The 17,586-nt window shown below is 41.2% G+C and overlaps 1 protein-coding gene across 1 annotated transcript in view; it reads right to left on the bottom strand.

Moving 5' to 3' along the window:
- Positions 1 to 918: 918 nt before the first annotated feature.
- BAG3 (BCL2 associated athanogene 3) overlaps positions 919 to 17,586 on the bottom strand; it is a 28,127-nt gene continuing 11,459 nt past the window's right edge. Inside the window, exons 2-4 of the mRNA XM_024206233.2 lie at positions 8,672 to 9,019; positions 6,291 to 6,677; positions 919 to 2,215 (exon numbers count right to left, since the gene is read on the bottom strand). Of these exons, the coding sequence (XP_024062001.2) occupies positions 1,445 to 2,215; positions 6,291 to 6,677; positions 8,672 to 9,019 (1,506 nt within the window). The 3' untranslated portion in view covers positions 919 to 1,444. The remainder of the gene's footprint in view (positions 2,216 to 6,290; positions 6,678 to 8,671; positions 9,020 to 17,586) is intronic.

Below are 17,586 nucleotides of genomic sequence, written 5' to 3'. Positions count from 1 at the left end.
TTTTAAGAGACCTGTTTACTGCAATTTACAGGCTACATAATTCTGTTGGAATAAATTATGTAATGACAACTCCAAATTCTTAATGGCTACAAGCCTTTCATAACCAGGATTTGAAATCGATTTAATTTATGCCACAATCTTAATTGCCTATCTAATCCCCTTCCAACTTCGATCAATTGATTTCACATTAATCATTTACACTAGATGAAATACAAAATGTTAGCTTATAAAAAAAGATTGTTTCTTGTCCATTTTATAATTTGAAAGAACAAGTCATAGACAGTTTGAGAATAGACAGCTGAAAACTCATTGGGCCTGAATCTCTTCTCACTTGCAGTGGTCGGACTCTGCTGCCTTTAGTGGATTTACTTCCGATTTACATGGTTGTAGCTGAAAGAATAATTAGGCCCCTTGTTAAATTATACAGGAAAGCTGATTGCTTGGAAAAGTGTTTGCATTGTATTGTTTTGCCAGATACAATGTGTGTAGCTGGCCCTGAAATAAACTCACTGAACAGAAGATGGATTTTTGTTGATCCCATTGATTTGCTGTTATAGAAATTGGATGTGAATACAGTGGGTGGAGTGATAGTGAACTTCAGTAGTGGAGACGACTGTATAGTGACAAGATTTGCTTTGGCAAGGTTTCATATAAATATAGTCTAAAAGCACTAACTCTGTTAATACTAGCAGGTCAAGCAGCAAATCTGAAGTCTCCATACAACAAAAAGTGCAGACAGCTGATAAATACAGCGGAAAGAGGGAGTTGGGCGAAGGCAAGTCATTGCCCTCATCAGAAAGTAGGTGTAAGCAGACATTACCTAAACCAAAATAGGATATTAAAAAAAATATCTATTTTTAGAAGGCAGTAATTGTTTCCAAATACTCAGCTTTCTAGTTTATAAACCAAAAGACTAAGTCAGATTTCTATATTATTTTATTTCCCTTTTAAAATATAGCACTGAAGTCCTTCACACATATAAATAGCTCTACAATTTCTTACACACTTTCTATGCATCTTTACTTAAAGTGCCCATTTATGAACATTAAAAATAAAATATTTTTGCTAGAGTGGCTACATTTGTAGAAGGGTTTGATATTCTGGTGAGGCAGGGCTTTGATTTTACAAAAATTACCTGCAGAAGAAACATTAAAATACAACATGTATCAATGTTAACCCGGAGGCATTTTTTGCATCCAGCTGGCACAAAAGTATCTTAAGAACAAGACTCGTTCTTGAAACATGTCTCTTTATAAAGTGTAAGAATATAGGATAAATGCATCATTTTCTTTATAGCCTCTCCCCCCCGCAAGTGTGTGTCCCAAGCTGTTATGTTGATTTAAAAACCAATTGATGAAAAGCTTCTGAAATGCATGCAACTTAAAATTCACTTAAAACACACTTCAAGTTATAAAGTCTGAGAGCTTTAAAGTTCAGTATGTGGCTATGGTTCAGTTGGGTTATTAACTGTGTTTGTTGTGCTGGCAAGATTGGTAAATACTTCTTCCTTAGTTTCAGGTTGATGCGTTTCCATTTTGGTTTCCTTTTTGGCATCTTCGTTACTTGTATCTTTCCTGGTTTTGTCCGCCACAGGATCAATCTCCATGATTTCCTGTGGTGGCTTATTATTCTCCATCAAGGTTGACTGAAGTCCATAAACTTGAACTACCTCTGGGACGTCTTCTGCTTTCTGTTCAAGTCTTTCCAAAATATTCTGGACCTTCCTTACACCATCTCTCCTGGCCTGGCGCACATCTGCACGACCCTCTGGGTCAACTGAATCTAGGGCTAACAACTCTTTGGTCAAATACTCTTCAATCATCAAGTATTTTTTGTCATTTTTCTTGCCTTTGAAAGAATCAACTGCCTGTTCAAGCATTTGAACATTCTCTAGAATTGCTTCTACTTTCAAGACACCAGGATGCTTCTGGGTCTCTTCCACTTCCATCATCTTCTGTGGTGAAGTTTCTTCAGAAGCAAGCCACTCCTCTGGAGGTGCACTCTTAGCAGGACAGGGAATCTTTTTATCAACCTTTTCATCAATCTTTTCTGCAGTGGGTGGAGGTTTCTGTGGTGGTGGTTTAGAATCTGGTTCTTTGTGAAAGACTTGAATTGGGATATAAGATGAAGGCATCTCAGTTCCTGATGGGCTTGCCTTGTTTTCAGGTATGCTTTCACGTAGTGTTTCTTGGGGTGGGATTTGTTGCTGAGAAGCCTGAAGAAGGAGGAAAGTTTATTATTGTGAGACATGAAAACAGTGCTACTTCATTTGTAAACAAAAATTACAATTGTCAGGCCAAAAGATTTTCAAAGCTGACTAGTGATTTTGGCTGCCCAATTTGAGACACCTTAAACAGGCCTGATTTTCAGAATGTGATGACCACCAATGCTCTGAAAAATCAGGCCTTTTTAAGGTGTCTCAGGTCAGGTATCAAAAAAACTCAGGCACCTAAAAATCACTAGTCCCTTTGGAAAAATCTAGGTCTCAAATCTTTTCCATCATACTGAGGCTTAATTGAAAGATGCTGCTTAAAATATCAGTATTAACACCAACTTCTTAATAGACAACTAACACTGGTATAATCCAGATTTGCAAACATTGCCATTACCAACCTAAGACTATTTCCAAAGGTCATTAGCTTTAACTTGGTCTTTTCATTGGGAGATTTGTTCTCCTACTCAGATCCAATCCCCTTGCATCATTTAGGAGGTGCAGTGGGCCCAGACATGGACTGCAATGGGCCAGCACAGAGTCCCCCTATCCATTCTGCAAGACCTGGGCCATGCATCTACCCCCTAATCTCAACTCAGCATAGGGCCTGGGGGGGATGCACCAAGGGCAAGAAGGAATCTGGTGGATCTCAGCTACAAGAAATTAGTAAGATCATATTCTATAATTAAGGCTACGTTTTAGTTATGGGTATTTTTGGTAAAAGTCACGGACAGGTAACGGGCAGTAAACAAAAATTCACGGCCTGTGACCTGTGACTTGGGGGAGGAGGGGCTGCCCGGGGGCCCTGCGGGTACTGGGGGAGGGCAGCCTGGGTGATGCGGGGGAGGGGTGTGGGTGGCAGTGCATGCCCCAGGACCCCCGACTGGTGCTGGAGGAGGGGTGGGTTGGCGGGGCTGGCAGGCTCCCTACCTGCCTCCGCGCGTCCCCACCCCAGCAGCAGCAGAGTTTGGGTGTGGGAGGGGGCAGAGGGTTGCGGCACAGAACGGGGTGAGGCAGGCTCTGGGTGGCGTTTACCTGGGGGGGCTCCCCAAAAATGGCAACATCCCCCTCGCTCAGCTCCTAGGCGGAGGCATGGCCAGGCAGCTCTGCGCACTGCCTCCAACTGCAGGCACCGCCCCTGCAGCTCCCATTGACCGTGGTTCCCAGCCAATGGGAGCTGCAAAGCCAGTGCTCTGGGTGGAGGCAGCACTCAGAGCTGCCTGGCCATGCCTCTGCCTAGCTTCTATCAAGTTATGACACAAAACCTTGAATAGTTACAACACTGAAGTTACAATCCCTGACCATAGATTAGTGTTGAGTATTTTATTTAGAACACTACTGTAGAATACTGTCACTTTTACAAGAGGAATCAGTGACTTATTCTATGTAGTCTCAATATAAAACTTTTTATCTGCAAAGTTGAAATTATTCCATTCTCTTGTGCCCTGGTTTTAGATGTTTTAGTCAAATTTTACCTAAAATCTAGTTTCCTGTACTTTTAAAAACAACACTTTGAATGCAGTTTATCCTTCCAGAGGAGTGCTGCATTTTGCTGTTTGAAAAATCCTACTCAAAGGACTGTCTTTCAAAGTAAAATTGTTAGAGATTATTATACAAACCAGTTCGAAGATATTAAGGCCCAGTCCTACAAGCTTTCCTCATGCTGAACTCATGTTGAAACAATAGATTTCAATGAGAGGCCCTAGCAAGGGGGGTTGCAGGATTGGGCCCTTAGAGTGAAATCCTGACCCCATTGAAATCAGTGGGAGTTTTGCCATTGACTTCAACATAGTCAAAATTTCACTCTTAATTTCTAACAAACTGACGCTATGTGCACACTACCACTTACGTCGGAATAAGTTAAGTCACTCAAGGTGTGAATAAGCCACCCCCCTAAATGACGTAAGTTACAGTGACCTAAGTGCCAGCATGGACAGCGAAATAGCTACCATCCCTTGCAGGGGCTGGAGTAGTAAGTCGACAGGAGAGCTCTCTCTCATCGGCTTAGAGTGTCTGCACTAGCAGTGCTGCAGCTACCCGGCTGTAAGGTGTGTAGTGTTGCCACCGCCTGAGATAGTATTTTCTGGAAGTGTAGGAGTTGTCAGGTTTTAACAGTCTATGCACTTTCTTGTCTCTGTTGATTTGACTTGAAAGTAACCTTCCAAGATCTTTAACCTTTTGGTAACATTTATTTTATTGACAGTGTTTCTGCTGTGGAGTGCTTACAACAGGAGTTTAAGATGCAAAACCTGTTACAATGTATCTAGATGAGAGATAGCACTACAAAGGTAGACTTGTCAAAATGAGACAAAAGGGCATCAAAACAAATTACAATGTATTGCCATAAAAACCAAAGGTAGCAAGGCTTTGTGGTCTGGACACAGGATTGGGAGTCACAAGAGTCAGACTCTTGTCCCATTTCCTTCACTGATTCATGATGTGGCAATGGGAAAGTCTCTTAGACCAATTATTCTGGATATAGGTGCCTAAGGTTAGGTGCTTAAATACTGATGTAGGGCACCTAAGTAAATGGGCCAATTTTCAGAGCTGAGATGCACTGAGGACAGTATTTTTGCCTGAGTAAAGACTGGATAAAGTCTAATTAAGTGCCTTAAGGTTTGGCCCTAAAAAAAAGAAAATGAAAACAAAGCAAGCAGTGAAACTTTGTACATGTCATTAATTCTGGGTTTTGATTCCCCCAACCACCTTTAACTATTTTGTTCATGTTCTAGGTAGGATTTTCAAAAGGGCTCAGCGTTGACCTAATTCTGTTCCCTTTGACTTCAATGGGAAAAGCCCACCTTTGAGAGGTTTAGGGTTATTTTACAGATTTAAGTGATGGAAATCCTCGAATAAGTCAACCCGTGTTTAATGCTGAAGTCAAATCGACTCAAAATGTCCTTGCTTTGTGGCCTCAGTAGGAAGCTTAATATTATTTTACATTTTGCATGTTAATTATATTCAGTACAAGTGGCCTAATTCTATCTTCAGATACTGGGAGCAACTGTATCTGAGGGCAGAATTTGACCCCAAGTATTGTTCCAGAATTGCTAACTGTAAATCAAACAAATACAGCTCTTTTCAGGAAATGCATCTAATCAAAATGTAGTTCTTCCCTTCACTAAATCAGACGCCACTCTGACTGTCATGTGACTATGCTTCAGAAAAGGCATGTAAAAAGCACTGTAGTCTAGTAAGCGCTAATCTTGGTCAGCACTCCTAGTTTCTAGTCCTGTGTCTTACTATGCGAGTTTACCCATCTGTAAAATGGATATGATAATACCCACTTGACTAAGAAGCTGTGATTCCTAATTAGTGAATGTAACGTGTTGTGAAATCTTTTGGATGACAAGCACTAAACAGTATTATATTTTAGAGTTTGTCTAGGATATTATACGCTGGTACTATATTATAGAAAATTACTGTCTGTGTGGTGGAATTTCACTGTCTTGAACAAATGGCAGAATTGGACAATTTGTCCCTTAATGAATCAAGTTTAGAGAAAGTACTGTATGTAGAAACAAACTGTAGAGTAGATTTTATCAATCTCCTTTTATCATGATAAATAATGGTTACTTTCTGGATTTGCTGCTGTAATCAATGATGAATGAGACAAAGTTGCATTGTTACTATAAAGCCCATGGGCCTGATTCTCCTCTAACGTATACTTCCCTTACACCACTGACTGAGATTTACATAGGGTGCAAGTGAAAAGAGAATCCGGTTCTGGGTTTCAATCAGAATTGATTTAGAGTATCCCTGAACTTTTCTTTTTCATTTACTCTCTAATTTTGACAGTTTCCCATGTGAGAATGAGGATTTTAGCACCCTATTGTGTGAAATGCTAGCTTTGATGAGAATATAGTGCCTCAGTAACATGGTAGCACTGTCAACAACAATATTGAAGGCCAGATCCTCAAAGCTGGTGTAAACTGGATTTACATGAGCTGAGAATCTGATGCTGGAATTACATGTGTGAAATTCTATGTGCTTATTAGTATAATCCAGATCTTTAACATTATTAACACAAAGCACAATTACTATAGAAAAATCAGATTTTTCTGCTCATCCCACATACCTGGGGTCTGTCCACAACTGTCTGTACTCTGATGGGAACCGGGGACTGTATCTGAGTGGTAACTCTGGCTGGTGAACTTTCACGACTTGATGAACTCTTCTGAGACATTCTGAATGGGGACTGCTCTCGTGCTGGCTTGGGCTCCAGCTCATCAGCTTGAATTTTGTGATACACTGGTTGGTGGACATGGTAATCACTTTGCTGGGCAGGGTAGTGTGTCTTCTGTGCTTGATGATATACTTGTGATGGTTGCCTGAGGCCTTTTTCCTCATGGATCACAGGAATTGGAATATAACCTCGACGGACCTGATGGCTTCCTGCACTGGGTCTACCTGATGACTGAGGGGAAACTGACTGTGAGTCAGAAGTTGTAGGAGAATGAGGTTGCTGTAAAAACAAGATTATTAATTAGTGTTAATTGTTTCACATTTTTATTTTATTAATATGTTGAAAGGCAGCCTTAACATTTGTTTCTCCCCCACTCCCCCAAAATAGGGAGAGACAGTGGGGAGTAGTGGTGGAATCTGTTTGCACATCAGGATTTGGTTTCCCTGTTTTTTGCTGGACAACTGCAGAACTAGTGAGAAAGCATCACTGTAATAGGTGAAACCTGAGCTGCAGCATTCCCTGAGGAGGGAGGGGACATTTAATCAGACTCTATCTGAAACTTTGTTCTTGTTTAAACTGGTTAGATGTGGGGCAAAAAGTTAAGCAAACGAAGGGGAAAAAAAACCCAGTCACATAAACAATGTTGCCTTTGCCACACTAGGACTTCTTCCTGTGCTTTTGTATCTTGTTAGGATAGGGGTGTGAATGCTAGAATGACTTTCTTAATTTCCCACTGGTGCAGCTCCACTGGTGGTAGCAATACTAATGTGGTCTTAGCATTTTAATGCACTGTTGTCTGAACACTGCTCAGAATTAGTCTAAGTAACATGACAGTTAAAATGCTGGTGGCACCTTGTCTACCAGTGCTTCCACCATTGGTACTATCGGTGGAACTGCACTAACTGGATATTTTAGGAAAATAAGACCTTGGCGACATCACACTTAAAGGCACAGTTGCCTTCTCTTGTTACAGGTAACACACTCTAGTTTGTGGCCACACCGTTTTTGTGTATCCCTATCAACTACTGTTTGTATCAAGGAATTCTGAGAATCTGGATAGCTGACCCAAAGTGCTACAATAAGGGATACTGCTTGGAAGACATGCACATTGAGTGTCATCAACATTACATGGGGCAATATACTTTTGAAAGTCCTTTTGCACAAAGTACTGAGAGGAAAGAGGACTGGCCAAAGTGGTTACACAAATATGGCTTAGGGGTCCTGGCCACACTGAACAAAAAAACCAAAAAACAAAAACAAAAAACCCACAACAACCCAAAACCCAGTAGCTGGTTCATTATTCTATCATGTGCCACCCTGGGCTTCAGGGACAAAACACAGAATTTTAAAATCATGTGGTGTATGGGCCAATCATATGAAGAGTGAATCCTGCCACTATTTGAGTACAAACTCAGTTAAAAGATGTAATATGGCTCAAATTCAACATTCACTCCCCACTCAACTCAGGGCTGGGAAAACTCAAGCTCAGGTTTCAGTCTGTTGTGAGGATATTATCTCAACTCTGGCTCTCCAGAGAAAATAGGAAACCAAGTCCTGGTACATCTGAGATACAAAGCAAGCAGAGTCTTTTTTATGAAAAATCTTTGTGAATATATAGTAACAAATTAGTAAAGGGCATAGGCAGAAAAATTATTTTTCAGTTCATCTTTAAAGCTTTTTTTAGAATGAATTCAAATGATATATACATTTAAAAATAATATGCACTTTAAAAATATTCAGCTGCAATTAGTGCAGATTGGTGGATTCTAAAATGGTCTCATTTATTAACAACTAAACAATAGCAGCCTTTATTTTTTGTCTGGTTTGGTTTGTTTTTAGCTTTTTCACTTACATTGTTTCATAGTTATGTCACAGAACACCGTAGGCTCAGTTCTGCTCTCATTTACACTGGTGTAAATCAGGAATAACTCCATTAAGTCAACCAGTGTGAGAGGAGAATCGGGCTTTATATGCCTCTGTTTCTGAGACAAGAGACAGAATCAATCTATGTGCAATTCTTTCTGCACAGTCATTTGTGAGTGAGACACTGTGATGCTAGATAAAATGTAAAGCATTTAAATTGAAGTGACTGTCAGCAGAACCATTAAAAAGTGCATTTTTATGTTTGTATTAATACTTTGAAAGTATTGGGGGGGAAATGTAATTCTATGGTAATTTTGGCCTTTTGAGGGATAAATCAGCTGTAATGCCATTTTAGGTCACAAATGTTGGAGAGTAATGCAAAACACACCCCAGCACTACTGACAAGTTACCTCAGGCCCATGTGAGGCTGGAGTTTGGGCTGTTGCAGCTGTTGTTGTCTGTCCACATTGTTTATCTGTCTGAGCAGCTTCAGCTGGTCCTCTAGCAGGGGATTCCGAGTGGGCATAGGCCCCCCTTAAAGGTGACTGTGCCCGCTTTGTGGTGGGAACAGTTTCTGCTTTGTATCGTTGCATGCCAGGCTGATGAACAGAGTAATACGGGTGCTGCTGTCTGTTCTCAGCACTTTCATGCATAACTGGAATAGCGATGTAGCCAGCACGAAGTTGAGGGTATCCCATGCTTCCTTCTCTTACTTGTGGCTGCCTTGGAGAAGGACCATTTGCTGATGATTGGCCCTCCTAAAAATTAAAAACACCACATGGGAAAAGTTTAGAAGTTAGGACCAATGTAACTCATAAGAACAAGTAATCTTAAACCTCCATCTTCAAAGCAATGAAAGAACTGTATGTCAGAACTTTAAAACTTCCTTTATTTCTAATTAAATTCCTTTGCATGAGCAACTGGTATCACATTCTAATGCAGAGGATAACTACAACTGCTAATCATTCAGAATTGTGTGCAGTAGGGAAAAAAAGATGAACAAATTATTTGTCTAGGGATATTTTTAAGTTTTCACTTCTGATAGACAGCAACTTTAAGCTTAAACATATCCAAATTTTTCACATTTCATAATTGCAATTCTGATCTGACACATAGAAGCTTTATACTAGTGTAACTCCACTGACTTCAGTGGAGACATGTCTGATTTACAGCAGTGCGAGATCAGAAAGAGATCCCTCAGCAACTTTTAGAATCAAGCCCATTTATAGACAAAGGAATTCTCAAGAAAACAGGAGATTATCAGAAAAGCAATGTTCGTCAGTATTGTTCTTTCCACTGGCTATTAAAAGAGTGTTCTTGATGCTGGATACTGAAAAATGTATCTGCTTTCAGCTAAATGTGATTCAGTTGCAATAGCTGCTAAGGGGAGAATAACAAAAGAAGAGAGTAATAAAGGGAGGATACCAAAAGGAAATCTAACAAAGGGAATGGAAGATAAGTCTACATGGTGCAGGATTATGCTTATACTAATACTCTGCATAAGATGGAAGTGGTTTGTACCAAGCTCCCTCATAAGTCCTCTAATAAAGTTCTTCCTGCAACTGTCATTCTATTTTGAGGCCCTCCTAAGGGCCAAGTTCCAGATGTATTTGAGTAAGATCATGTAACAGGCACTCTACCACACAGAGGGTAATGTCATTATTCAGTAAAGGGAGAGTTTAATAAGAGAACATAATAGGATTTCTAACATTTCTATTGTAGTATTAAGTGTTGTTGTAACCATAAAAATTACTTAGATATGTAGCACAGTCATATGGAAGCAGACCAATTCACTAAATGAAAATTAATTATTTTCCAATCAGATACTGAGTGAGCCTCCCATATGCCAGTGTCTCCTTAAAACAACGAGTACTGAGAAACTCAGCAAGCTATAGAATTGCAGAGAATAAATTCTATTCTTTTAACAAAGTTAATGAGACCACATACACCTCTACCCCGATATAACGCGACCCGATGTAACACGAATTTGGATATAACACGGTAAAGCAGCGCTCCGGGGGGGCGGGGTCGAGCGCTCCGGCAGATCAAAGCAAGTTCAATATAACGTGGTTTCACCTATAACGTGGTAAGATTTTTTGGCTCCCGAGGACAGCGTTATATCGGGGTAGAGGTATATATGAAGTGCTTCCAGGAGGGAAGGGGCTTGAGTCAGAGAGCCTGAATTGTCTTTCACTGGTGTAAATTAAGAGAAATTCCACTGAAGTCAGAAATGAAAACCAGGCCCAGAAAGTTTTCAGAGAAAAATAATTTTAGGTTAGCTTCTGCATACAATTAAAGACTATGGATCTGATTCTGATCTCACAATGGTTTTATATTAGTGTAACTATTTATTATTTCAGACTTAAACAGATGCAAGAACAGAATCAGCACCTGCATATGGATGGTCTTGGGGCTGCTGGACTCTTAGTACAAACAACTAGGTCCTCTTCACCAATTCACCCTCCCTGCTGTATCAATGGATTTCCCCTGCAAATATAAATCTAGATCAACACAGTGTGTTCCTAGTGCTACTGGCAGCAATTCCCTTCTAGGCACTGGAGGGACATATGCTTATGTCGGCAAACTGAGTTTACCTGAAAAATCAAGAACAGTCAGCAAGTAGCAACTGAAGCCATGTGCAAAGCAGAATTTCTGCCAAGTGAGTGAAGCCAACCATGCTGCCTAGCAGTCAGGAAAATAGATGATTCAGTGCTCGGAAGAAACACCTTGCTGATTAGGCTGAGTCATTAGATTCCATGCCTGGTTTACAGCAGCTGCTCCACACAATCCTTCTGAAGAAAATTCCCTTACCATAGAGCAGGGGTTCTCAACCTTCATTGCACCATGACCCCCTTCTGACAACAAAAATTACTACACGATCCCAGGAGGGGGGACTGAAACTTGAGCCTGCCTGAGCCCCACTGCCCCGGGCGGGGGGTTGGGGAACAAAGCCCAAGGGCTTCAGTCCCAGGCAGGGAGCCTGTAACCTGAGCTCCACCACCCAGGGTTGAAGCCCTTGGGCTTGGGCTTCGATCCCGGGCTTCAGCGTTGGCCCCAGACAGTAGGGCTCGGGCTTCAGCTTCAGCCCTGGGCCCCAGTAAGTCTAAGCCAGCCCTGGCAACCCCATTTTAATGGGGTCCTGACCCACAGTTTGAGAACCCCTGCCATAGAGAGATCTACAGGTAGCTAGATATGTCTGCCTGAATTATACTATCCAGCTGGGATGACTCGTGCAGATCTCCCCACTCTAGCGTGGAAGGGAGGTTTGTCCACTTCTGTGGTATTGTCCTACAAGGTTCACAGGAGGAAAGAAGATGACCCACAGGGTATGAGATCAGTGCTATGGAGAGGTTAGAGCAGGGGTCGGCAACGTTTCAGAAGTGGTGTGCCGAGTCTCCATTTATTCACTCTAATTTAAGGTTTCGCGTGCCAGTAGTACATTTCAACGTTATTAGAAGGTCTCTTTCTATAAGTCTATAACAGGGATTGGCTACCTTTGGCACGCGGCTCGCCAGGGTAAGCACCCTGGCGGGCCGGGCTGATTTGTTTACCTGCCGCATCTGCAGGTTCGGCTGATCGCGGCTCCCACTGGCCGCGGATCGCCGCTCCAGGCCAATGGGGACTGCGGGAAGTGGTGCAGGCCAAGGGATGTGCTGGCTGCCACTTCCTGTGGATACGGCAGGTAAACAAACCAGCCCACCCACCAGGGAGCTTACCCTGGCAAGCCGCCTGCCAAAGGTTGCCGATCCCTGGTCTATAATATATACCTAAACTATTGTTGTATGTAAAGAAAATAAGATTTTTTAAATGTTTAAGAAGCTTCATTTAAAATTAAATTAAAATGCAGAGCCCCCCAGGACCCGGGCAGTATGAGTGCCACTGAAAATCAGCTCGCGTGCCGCCGTTGGTTGGCCATAGGCCATAGGTTGCCTACCTCTGGGTTAGAGCCTGGGTGGGCCAGGAGGACCCCAAACAAGATGCCTCCTGAAGCTGTATTGGATCTTTCCCATGGAATATTTATGGCAGGGCAGTCCCTGTTGGCAAGGCTCCAATTGAGACACCCTATCAGGAAGCTGCTAGGGGCCGGTACAGAGGCAAAATCTTCCTTGGAATCTCAGAAGTCTGCTAGGTTTGGAGGTGGGCCTTGCAACCTCAATTCCAACCCCCAGCAGAGCAATCTGGAATGAGGTGAATCCTTGTGAAGGTTTCCTCTATCACTACCACGCTCCATAGGATTTATCTCATCCTAGATGATCATGTTAGGGTCCTACACATTTTATTTTCAGGCCCTTTAGACTGTCTAAATTTGTGAACCATCTCAGCTATCTGACAAATCCTGCCTCCACAGCTCAGGCCCTGGTTGGAAATGCAGAACAACTAGCCCAAGAACAAAGAGGCTGAGAGGCGTGTTTGTGTGGTTTTTTTTAAAAATGCAAAGATTTGCCTGGAGTGAAATTTTATAGCACGCTTATAAACCCTGAAAATAGGGTTTATAATGGAAACATTGACACCACCTTAAACAGAACAGCATGAACTGTACTCCTGTAATCTGTCATTATATTTACAGCTGTAAATAAATATAAGTACATCTTGTGGAAAATTACGAATGTAGTTAGTCCCTGTACTCAAATTCTCTTCATGGTCAATTATAAAAACTGTAGCTAGGTATATGTATGTATGTATATATCTATCTAGGAAGGTATTTATATGGCCTTCAACACTAGTCTCTGAGCACCTCTCACAAAAGCAACAAAATTCTCTATCCCCCTCTGCCTCCAGAAGTAGCCTGAATTGTGAATTACATAGATCACAAACATAAGGAAGGTCATCCAATTACAACTATTTTTTATAATCCTGATTATTCTTTTTAGCATTTAATTTATACTAATTTAAGCTTACTAGTCGGTGACACCGGGCTGGTCCACACTGGAAACTTCCATTGCATAGCTACATCTCTCAGGGGTATGAAAAATCCACATGCCCGAGACATGTAACTATGCTGACCTAACCCCCAGTTTAGACAGTGATTGGTCAATGGAAGAATTCTTCTGTTAAGATGACTACCACCTCTTAGGGAGCTGGATTACCTACACTGATGTGAGAAACGACCCTCCCGTCAGCATAGGGAGTGTCTACACTGAAGTGCTACAGTGGCACAGCTGCAGCATCTTCTCTTCAGTCCAGCTTCTCTTCCCCCTCCCTCATTTTATCCCTATCATTTCATTACCTCCCCACTCTTCATCTCTCCCTATGCTTCTGACTTGCCCTTGCAACTGCACCTCGGATAATAAAGTAAAATGTGATGTATGATGCATCACCAAGAAGTCTACGTAACTAGCTGCAATCACAATCTTACTGATGTAACTTGTTTTCCAACTGCCACTGACTTGTGTGTCACAAAGTCAGTTCCCTTTATCCTTTATCAGTTTTCCTGTCTATAAAACAATTTCCTGTCTCTGCGGTGTTAGGAGGCTTAACATTTGTACAACATCTAGAAATCATCAAATTGAGTGCATTAATTTCCGTTTTTTAAAAAACTGATTACAGAAAGCTTTTTAAAACCTTGTTATTACTGATTTGTGATTTTTAAATGGTAGTAATTCTCAGTTGTCAAAACAAAAGATACACACATTGCTATAAAATTTTAAACTAGCATTGTCAACAAATAGCTGCAGCATGGAAATAATTAACCACTACAAAAATTTTTTAATCATTAAAGTACAAGCAAACTGTAAATAATGTCTTTTCTTGAATTAACTAGAAATACTGGAAGATCATTTACAATACAAGTGTCTGATTTTGGTCTGAAGCTATTGTTCCTGGTGCAAACATAGGTAACACTTTCTTTTCATATAAAAATAAACATGGATTTACATTAAAAAAAATAACTCCCTTTTCCCTGTGGTCTTCCAAAATCTCTTTGCATGGGTTGCGGTATCAGCAACCAGCTAATTCAGTAGCTTAGCATGGCCTTGTGTTAATAAGGCCTTGTCTATGCTTAAGTTTGCTGATTTAACTAAGCTGGCATCGTTAAAATGGAAAAAAAAAAAAAAAAACTAGTGTAGATGCAGCTCTACTGGTATAAAAGTGCTTATGCCAGTATAGTTTATTGTGGTTTGGTGAAGCAAAATAAGCATAACTATGCTGGTAAACAAAAACCCCAAAAATCACACTCCTTACCACAATACACGATAAAACCGTAACTACAGATCAGCCCTTGCAATATGGCCCCCAAGTTTGGCCCTCCACTCAGGGTCTACGACTGCCAGTGCAATCTCACATCCAGAGTAATGCAGGAGAATTTTAAACATTAGTCCTTTATGCAAGATCTTTCCATGTAAATTCTGTTGGAAAAGGCACTTTGAAGAGAAGGATGAGATACCTCTTCTAGGTAAAGGGACCAGTTTAAGGGCCCAATCCTACAAGAGTCTGAGCACTCCTGGAAGGTGCTAAGTACCAACTCTCATTTATTTCAATTGAATTACAATTTGAAAGGATTCTTCCACTTAAAAACTCAATTATTTCAATATTTATTCTGTTGAGATGAGCATCTACTGTCACTTTGAACCATAAAGTCCAGTGGTGACATCATGGCGCTGCTGTAGTCAATAGGAGGTCTGTCATTGACTTCAGCAGAGCCTGGATTTCACCCCAGATATACAATGGACCCAAAATCTGTTTGCATGTATTCCTTTCACAGCTGCTGTTTTCTTTTACATTTGTGGAGAATGAATTTAAGGACCATCAATGTTGAAGTTTCAGCCTTTGTCCTGGCTTTCTGCCTGTAATGGCCCGATAGTAGCAAAGCTTCATTCTACTGTGGACTCTCCCGTCCTCTCTCTGATGCCCCCAGAATTCATGCTAAGTGACAATTCCATAGCCTTCAGTAATATTAACTGAAGGGGGAATTTACTGCAGGGTTGGTAGAGGGGAGGGTGAGAGGTGAAATGATTTGCTGACATCTGTCCCCTCCACACCTGATGACCTGAATCTCTCTGTCATCTCTACAGAAAGGCTATTGTGCAGTATAGGGAAGGGAACAATGATGCCAGAGGCATCAGTCCTCTCTTGACTAGTCACCCAGCACAGAACTCTGAATTTTCATGACCTCAGTCTGCTGATAGAATGATCTGCCCCAAACTACTTACTTTTAGGTCCAATTCTGTTCTCTCGTTGATGTTTGGACCTTAGCATAGTAAATAAGATGAGATCTAAATGATAATATGAAATTCATCAGATCCTTGATTATTCCTCTAATTCAGAATCTCTAGAAATAAAAGGTTTTCTTAGTGAAAAGAGAAGTCCTTAAACATAAAAATAAATCTATATATATGTAAAAAACATATTTAAAATCTATCCAGAGGGAGTCAAGACACTATCCCAGAAAGAGAGCAGGCTTTTTAAAATTAAATCATTGCAAACTGGTTTTGGTTCCATTGCACAGCTGGCCTTTTAGTATGATTAAGGTTAGATTCTGTCACGGGTATTTTTAGTAAGTCAGGGACAGGTAGCGGGCAATAAACAAAAATCCACAGAAGCCCATGATCTGCCCCTGACTTTTACTAAAAATACCCTGGGGGGGAGGGTAGGGGAGAGGAGACGAACAGAGCACTGCTGGAGCTTGCAGCCGCTCCAGCCCCAGGGGGGCTGACCAAACCCCAGCCACTCCGGGATCACTGCTCAAGCAGGCCTGGGGGCTGACCGCTAGTAAGTGGTTCTGGCGGCCCCGGGGCTGCCTCAAAAGAAGTCACGGAGGTCCCAGAAAGTCATGGAATCCGTAACAGAATCATATCCTTAATTATTGTTCAAAATCATAGTAAGTGATTAAAAGAGAACAGAGATTTCAATAACTGGGTTTTTAAGTCAAAAAGGATCTTCTGAAATTGCAATTCACAGTGCTATGCACAAAAGGCTGAAGTTTCTCATCTCACACACAGGAATCTTCTAGCATATAAAAAGAACAACATCACAGCTAGGATACTGAGATGGGGGAAGAGAAGGGGAATTAGCAACCACAGAATTTTCACTGTAGTACCGTGAAAGTGAGAGCATGGGAACCCCTCTAAAGGATGTTCAGTCTCAGGGTTCAGCTTAGGAAGAAGTCATGCTTGTCAGTACTTTTTATAATCAGTTCTTATGTGCTATTTGCCTTACAATAAACAATGTCTGAACACGGATGTTTACACATGCCAGAGTCCCTATTCAAGACACATGTATAAAAAGAAATGATTAAACAAAATACAATGAGATTAAAAACCTAGTTCACGACCCTTCTGGTTCAAATAAAGCAAGCAGAAATCCAAGTCCTGTGCACCAATGCTGCATAATGGACTAAAAGGAATCACTCTCTCATCTCGCTGCTACAAAGGTAAAATGTGCCACAGAGTATGCAACTATTTTTAATAATAATAATATTGATAAAGTCCCCATCCCCAGTAGGGGATGGGCAAATTAACATTTAGTACTTTAAAAAAATGAACATTATAATTTAAAAATAATCATCTCAAAACTAAAAATAGAGGAGGCCAAGATAAATTAATAAAAGGGAAGGTTAAAAAGTAAGGTCCAACAGTGGTCTTAAAGGCATAGGATAAACCTGACCATCTGTTCTCTTATATGTGATGGGAGGGACCTGAAAAGCAGGTGGAATGTGAATGCAGAAACCCTTCAGAAAGTGGTTCAGAGATTTTAAATATAGCCTACATCATAAATGGCTTTAAAATCAACAGTGGCAAGTTAGAGTCAATCCACCACTTTATAGGCAACCACATTAAAGAACATTGAGCAATCATGATCATATAATGCTTGCACTAACCAGCAAGGAAAATGTGCTCCTGCATTTCAAACAAGCTGCAAGTGAAAGAGATGCATAGTGCTGGTAGCTCTGCTAAAGGGCAATTACAATTATCACACCTCTTGGCGAAGAGGGCATATGCTGCTGTGAGGTCATCACCAGGATAAAGAAAAGTGCAGCCAGCACAAATGCTTCATGCCACCACATCCTATTCTTGGCTTCCGATGGGGAGGGTATGGTCAGAAGTGACATCAAGATTCTCAACCTTACTCCCAGCTTTTAAATGAGCTCCCTCAGCAAGCAGGGCATGACGGAAGGGAAAGAATCCTTATGACGACAACCTCTACACACCAGCCCTCTCTTCCTGGTGTGGAGGATGAGGTAAGGCCAACACATCGAGCTGATTCCTCAGAGCATTCCTCAGAGGCCAAAATTATCATAATTAGTCAAATCCTGAGGTCATGCCTGAGCTTTCAGTCACTCCTTACTCTTCCATATTGTTCTATCAACAGATGTTGAAATTTTCCAGAA

The sequence above is a fragment of the Terrapene carolina genome, unplaced genomic scaffold, assembly GCF_002925995.2.
Source record: "Terrapene carolina triunguis isolate 2854851 unplaced genomic scaffold, T_m_triunguis-2.0 Scaffold95, whole genome shotgun sequence".
Classification (NCBI taxonomy): Eukaryota; Metazoa; Chordata; order Testudines; family Emydidae; genus Terrapene; species Terrapene triunguis.
Note: the sequence above shows the minus strand (reverse complement) of the source record. Positions and strands in the feature narration are given on the sequence as shown.